The sequence below is a fragment of the Echeneis naucrates genome, chromosome 13 (genome assembly GCF_900963305.1).
Source record: "Echeneis naucrates chromosome 13, fEcheNa1.1, whole genome shotgun sequence".
NCBI classification, from domain to species: Eukaryota; Metazoa; Chordata; class Actinopteri; order Carangiformes; family Echeneidae; genus Echeneis; species Echeneis naucrates.
Window position 1 is genome coordinate 8,602,325 of NC_042523.1, and position 7,385 is coordinate 8,609,709.

At 41.8% G+C, this 7,385-nt stretch overlaps 1 protein-coding gene across 8 annotated transcripts in view; it reads right to left on the reverse strand.

The window, feature by feature from the left end:
* Positions 1 to 5,683, reverse strand: part of robo1 (roundabout, axon guidance receptor, homolog 1 (Drosophila)) — a 157,363-nt gene extending 151,680 nt beyond the window's left edge. For 3 of the 8 annotated variants that reach the window (XM_029516743.1, XM_029516740.1, XM_029516741.1), the window contains exon 1: positions 4,763 to 5,681. In XM_029516743.1, the coding sequence (XP_029372603.1) occupies positions 4,763 to 4,910 (148 nt within the window). In that variant the 5' untranslated portion in view covers positions 4,911 to 5,681. Of the gene's footprint in view, positions 1 to 4,762 lie in introns of all 8 variants that reach the window. The other 5 variants (XM_029516749.1, XM_029516739.1, XM_029516747.1 and 2 more) reach the window with 4 other exon arrangements.
* Between the last annotated feature and the right edge of the window lie 1,702 nt (positions 5,684 to 7,385).

The window sequence follows — 7,385 nt, forward strand, 5'->3', positions numbered from 1 at the left end:
AAAACCTCATTGGAATGTAAATGCAACAAGATACCAAGTGCTGCATCTTCTTGCACAACATCCATAAAAATAAAATATGCTGACTTTCTTTGCAGGACTGCAAAGTCAGCTAAAAGTAGCCACAAAAAATGTTTAGCTGATGCATCATCTGTGAAAATGAAACCCCAATATTCCAAGTTTATTGTTCACACATACTAAGAAAGACATACATTTTATGCACCACAGTGAGATGAATATCCAGATATTACTGACACTGAGGCTCACTCTTATTATGTCCCCATCTTCTACCCATTCCTGTTTCATCACGCAACCAACTGACCTTTAACAGCATTGTTAATGACCTTGTACGTGATGTTTGTTAATTGGGTTTCACATTGCAACCCAATTAAAATTGTTTGAATCCCAGAAAAGTACATGATGTTCAAAGGGGGGGAAAAAGCCAAGAAGAATCTGGGACTTGGTGCCACCTCAACACCTCTAATAGGTAATTAGAGAATTATTCTGAATAATGATTTCGTTTTTAATGAGTCTTTAGAATTTCTAAGTTTTGAGATGTTAAAAGGTTATACTTGGAAAAGTAATGTGTGGGGAAAAAAAAGAAACATTTGGTCCTAATGATCATGGGATCAATATTTATTCCTTGCACACAGCGTGACGTGTAATCCCCGTGAGGGTCTGCTGGTTTAGGGCAGTGTGTCTGATGACTGTGTTTCTGGTTAAGACTGTCTGGAGTCCATCTGGCCTCTGACCCAAACCACAGGATTCAGTCCACAGCTCATTAGCACTCATTCATTCAATTTAAGGCTCGGTTGTGACTGTTGCCATCTACTGGAGACGCAGATTCATGTCCCTGCGTATGAGACTCCGAATGGAAAAGAATTTATGCCACCTTCAGCTCAAACTGGTACTAACAGGGACATGAGCCTCACTGGATCTGATGGTCATGACAAGGTCTCACATAGTCAGGCAAAAGAAACCTGATCAGGACAAAAAAATAAATAAAAAATGAAACTACTGTAGGCAGCATACATTCAACTCCACACCACGAGATAATCTGTCAAGACAATATCGCAGGCGGTACCATTTTTGTCACACAAATCCCAGATGTAGTACAAGACAGTGTGGCACTACAGCAGTCTGCCTCTGTCCACAGTAGTTTCATTTACTTTTCTTGCAAAAGTGAACATCCAAATTTGAAATAGCATCCTGGAAAATCTCTGCTACATCTCAAACAAATACATTCCTTGTAATTTGTACTGACTTCTGAGAGATAGTCAATCATATAGTTGTGGCTTGTATTAACACCCAGAGCAGAATAAATCAGCAGTAAATCCTATAATCTTCCTCATCCATCACAATGATGAGGTTATGACAGGAAGGGGAACCAAAACCTCAACAAACAGCACAAGGTTGGTGGTCTGCTCTGGGGACTTGACAGAACACGTTGGACCAGAGCTCATTTTTATGCATGAATACTGCTAATATACTGTATAAATTATGGATGATGATGTCATATTGAAACAGGGTCAGCACATCAGCTTGGAGCAACGCAAATAACCCACTCCCGAGAAGTCCTTCTGGGTTGTCCAGCAAATCATTTGAATCCAAGCAGGAGAGGATGAAAAATCAGGGCACAGACCTTTGTCACATGCTGTTCCCAGTTTGTTTGTGGAATGACTTTGACAGTCAGTCTGAAACACTGTCCCTTTAAGAGAAGGAGTGAACAGGGGAATACATCTGTGTGCTTGAGACACCTGGTTGCCACAAAGAGAAAAACATGATAGATTTTTTTATTTTTATCATACATACATGCTTACACACCTGCACTAATCCCATTTTAGTTGTTGGCTCTATTCTGGGTTAATGTGCTGGCCAGTATATCAGAGAGAGAGTCGCTGATACACAGAGATAATGTGTCTGTATGTACTATAAAAGTGGCCATTGTGCTCAGCCAGAGAGAAGTGTGCTGCCTTGCAAAGTATAAGGAGATTTAGTCTCAGGTAGCAAATAAAAGCTGGTGACATTATCACTTAAATCAGCAAGCTGCCCTCATGCATATCACTATATTCCTTGTAGGCTGCCAAATGGAACATTTGTGTGTAGACTGCAGCATGCTGCATCCATTATCCAATAGAAGAAAGTGAGAGATAAGCCCATGCACATTTTCATAGGTTACATTTCACAATTTAGTGGTTCTTACAGTTTAGGGTTGTTTTTTTTCCTGTCAATATGCTGGATAAGGTGACAAGATTAGAAAAGATTAATATGACACTGCCACAGGAGGAATGTGATGGTGATTTCACCAATCATCAACACTGGCTTGGATGAAGTGTAAAAACATTTTGAATCGGCAAACCATACTATAGCTAGCTCCTTAGCAACATAAATGTAGGCCATAAAGCTGCAGAAGAAAAGAGTAAAACAACTTTGTAGGTACAGTTTCATCAGCACTGATAAGCATGACAGCTTTTTGTCATCAAACTATAAATGAAATTTGTTCCTGGATTGAGCGTGATATCGGACGTCTGTGTGTCTGTGAATGCTAACGGGGTGTGAGTCTGTCTTCATGGGTCACAGAAAGCTGTTGGTTCAAGTACAGGATGGCATAGACGTCGTACTCCAGACCCAACCGTAAATTTATAACTTCCAGGTGTTATCAATGACTTTAATTTGTAGGAGAATACAGAGCAGCTTTTGTGTTAAGAACTATATTATGTCTGTGGTTTCGTGTGAGTAGATCAAAGCAGAGAACTCGCTGTCCTAGTCTCTCCTGTATTTTATCAACAGCTGCAAATCAAAGTTTTACTTCACTTTAGGGGTCGCCACCCTTTTTTCATCTGAGAGCTACTTTAACAAAATGAAAGTGGCCGAGTGCTGGTCTCACTTGTGACATTTAATCACATATAAAGCAATCCTAGAACTGATTTATATAACAAACCAATTTTTCGTGTAAGCACCCATTCCTCAATACCCACAGCTCACATTTATTAACAGAAACATCAAGTTGCCGAATCAGGCATCCCGTCAGTGTCAATTTGAGGCAAAGTAATTTGAGTAATAATTCAGATAAACTGAATATAAACAGAAGTTTTTAGATTCAATGTGACTTAGATGTCCATTTCTGGTAAACATCTGTAAATCTGCTGGGAAATTACAGTTTTCTTCACTATCAATGTTACCCAGTGATGTATATCCAATGGTACATCTCAAAGAAAACAATAGCTCACTCAACATACATGATTGTCCAATAATGTAAAGAAGCCAACACCACAAACCACTTAAATGTAAACAAACTTGACAGCAGCATGCTGTAGCTTGTTTGACTTTTGGGTGAGAGCTTGATATTGATTAATAGTTGCTTAATATTTGTTCCATGTACAGATGTTTTGTACATTCTATATTATAAAAAATGGTTAAAGTATACATGTTAAATTGAAACTAGGTTTTTTTTGTTTGTCTGTTTTTTGTTTTTTTTTTTGGCAGAACTTCTTGTTTTCTGAGCAACAGCTGTGATGGACTAATGTCAAATCACTTCATGCTGAGAATCAAATGGAAATCCAAATATTTTCATATATGAAAACAGCTTTATTTATTAAAGAGATTTCCGAATTCATGGTTTTGCTTCCGCAGCAAAGAGTGCAGCTGAAATTCTAATTCACTGCTCACTGAAACACGTCTTTGAGCTGTAGTTGGTTCAAAACAGCCAAAGTGAACCGAGAATAAACTACTGGGCTGCTGCACGACACAGAATTAGCAACTGACAAGTAGCTCAAGTACCTCAAGTCGCCAAAAATAGCACCAAACTCAAGGCTTCTGGTGTCATTGCTGTCTAAACCTGCAAAATATATCACTTTTTGTACCATCCTGAGACCAGCTTTGCCTCCTTGGGAAAGCAGATGACCTGCTCTGGTTTGACTTAGTGGCTCCTCCATCCCACTCCAGTCATTTAATCTTGGAACAGTATCAAGATAGCGATCTCCCTTTAACCTCCACAGAGGGACGGACACAAAAGGACAGGCTTCCCACTTCATCACTCAGTGTCAAGCAGTAGCGGCATGCCAAACAATCCCATTAGCCAGCAGCCAAAAGCCCGGGGACAGCAGCAATGTCCTGAATCAACCACAGCTCTCTGTTCACAAAATCCTCTCTCCTCCCAACATCCATGCACTCATGTGTCAGCATATATAATGAACACACTCAAAGCTACACTCAGCCTTTACTCTGAGGAAATAGGGGGGGGCTCATCACTCTGAGTAGCTTTTTACAACTCAACACTGATCAATTAATGACTACAAATGAGACTCAGAGAGATGTTCATACAAGAATATGAGAGGGACGCTGAGAGAAAGATGAGCACAGCGACCGTGCTAATAACCTATGAATTGCAACACACAGCAAATCCAATGGCAGAGAGGCACTTTCACAGTCACATACATATTGATACCTCTTAAAGCTGGCAACACATGCCAAAGTCTCTAGACTCATATAGAAGATTTATTTCATTATCATATTCAGGTGCCAGCCACAGAAAAATGAGCCAAGACTCCAACAGCAACCAGAGTAATCAAAGTGGCCCACAATGTTTAGTGCTTCCTGGATCTGACTTCACAAGTCCAGGGAATGAGAGTGAAAAGTTAAACAAAGACATTTGACCCTGCTGGACTTTTCACAAGCTGAAAAAAAATACAAGAGAAAGAGAAGAAAAGAAATCAAAGACAGAGGAGAGCAAGTAATCGTAGCAAGGGAAGGAGGAGTTACTCACGGCTCCTGTCACCTTTCCACCTCCAGCTTCCCTTGTACTTCCCAGAGCCGTCCCCTGGTGCACCGACTCCACTCAGGATCTCCGCCAAAACCATCAGCAGCAGCAGGGGCATCCGCCCACTGGCCATGCCAGCCTCTGAAGCTTGCATTGGAGCTACGGCAGAGATTCAAGGGCCGCGGGGAGCGTTGTAGCACACTTCACAGTCATAACTCACACAGCTGTATGGAGAGATCCGAAACAATAGCACGTCCTCCCTCTGCCTTCCCTGCAGATTTTGCCCCAGGCCAAAACACTGAGCCCCAGAGGGGTCACACGCTCACAGCAGACACCCCTCTTCCTCCTGAGGGATTGGAATGATCCCTTTGAAAGCAATAGCTCCACAGACTGTAATCCCAGCACTGGTAAACAGGCAGAAGTAGTTTCTGAAGCTTCACACTGAAATATTGATCTCGACTTTTTCTCTCTCTGGACACTTCCTCTTCCCAGTGCTCCTTGGAGTTAGAGAGGTATTTACTGCAGTCCTGCCCAAAGCGTCAGACTGACCTCAGCAGCAACAGTACCCATGAGTAGAGATGGCACAGGAAGAAGCAAATTGTTGTTCTTGTTGCAGAGCAGAAGTTGTTTGGGTCACAGTATGGACCGATGACACTGATGGTGACACATCACTGATCCAGCAGCAGCCAACTCTTGTCACTCGCACCAGGCACTGACTGAGTGAGTGAGTGTGTCCACCAGTGTGTATAAATGCATGTGTCCTCTTTCTCTCTTTCTCTCTCTCTCTCTCTCTCTCTCTCCATCCAACTACCACTCGTCTCAGATCATGAGGCAGCGTTGATATGAAAATAAGGAATAAATCACGGATCACCACAGAGCAGCCTTGACTTTGTCAACAGAGCATCTGAGAGAGAAGTAGAGAGACGGAGAGAGGAACAGAAAGAGAGAGAGCACATTTACGAAGCTAAGAAGGGAGGGAGAGGTGGAGGAGAGAGACTGAGTGAGACGAGCATGGGGGGTGCGAATAGCAATTTCTCAAGTGCAACTGCCCTTGCGCTTTTGCACACCCGTGATGCTCGTTCAAAGAAGTATTTTCATCATGGATACCTCGCAGCTGGGCTGAACGTGTGCTTTAATCTCTGTGTATGCTACGGAAACAGGATTACAGTAATATGATGCCGTCCCAAATATAAAACAAAAACACTGTTGTACCTGCATGCCCAACACGCACCTGTATGAACAAGCACACAGGGCAGTTTGACTGCATGTTTGTGTGTATGACAGCTGTGTAACAGATGCAAATTTATACCTACAAAAGGTTTTAGACTAGTTGTCTAAATATCTGTGTCACAAAGCTGTTGAGCAGTTACACTGTCAGTTGCTGAGTAGTTGAAATCTGATGTACGTCATTACAGTTCATTGTTAATTTTATCTTTCCAAGTTATCTCAGTGCTTGCGCTGTGACACTGAAGTGAAATCTGATCCATCTAATCCAATCCAATACATTTATTTGGATGCACTGTAGTTTTGTAATGAGCTTGATATAATATATCATAGTCACATTTAGCATACCGTGCTTCCTTTTAATGAAAGTGTAATGCTAGGTTTGTTTGAAATAAGAACTTAATTAACCTCAGGCAGACTGACACACTTTAATTCATTTGTAAAGACAAAAGCACGCCCAACACCCAATAGCCTACAAAACTTCTCTACTTTGTGTTGCTCAAATGTATAATATAGTTTGTCTTGAAAATGTATACAGCACACACTTACATACAGTACGGATGCACACAAACACACACACACACACACACACACACACGCACACACACAAACACACACACACACACACACACCACAAAAACTATTTAAAAAAAAAAAAAAACAAGCTCAGCAAGTCTGGGTTTAGAATTACACTGCTCGTTTCCTCCGCCTGCCCGAGCTGTCAGAAGGCAGGTGAGTGCAGGTTAACGTGGGAAAGTGGAGGTGTCAGCAGCACCTCCCCGCTCTGCCCCGCCGAATGCCTTCCTCATATGCCCTTCATTACTGTTGTGTAAAATTCCATTACCAAGTGGAAACAGCCCCTAAACAAACATAACAAGACACAAATGAATGGGAATTTAGAATGTGAGGAAAACAAAAAGTATACAAGTCATTGTCTTGTTTTCTGAATGCTCTGTGTTACCAGCCATTATAAAATAGGGTGTGAGCCTCCTGTTAAACATCCTGTTCCCAGATTAAGTGCGACTACTGGATGTTCTTATTTCGTAGAATGACTTGGACAATGCCTAACCAAAGTGTCCGTCTTCGTCAGGCATGTAATCCTGATGTAGTGGCCCTTGAGGATCATGCTCCAGGAGATGTAATTAATCACGTTCTATTAGCCACTGATGGAAGTCTGATTAAAACAGCTCTCTAATGATTAGGCCTGTGGAATAATTACCACTGCATTGAGAATGGGCCCACTTCAAACCCCTCAGGATGCCAATCTAACACTCCTACCTGTGAAATGTCGTTGCTAATGCCAACTGCTTGGAGACCTGGACAATGGCATGCAAATTCTCTGCAGCCTGAATAAACGATCAGGCAAGTAACAAGAGAGGCGGCATTTACAAACTGCCTCCAAGTA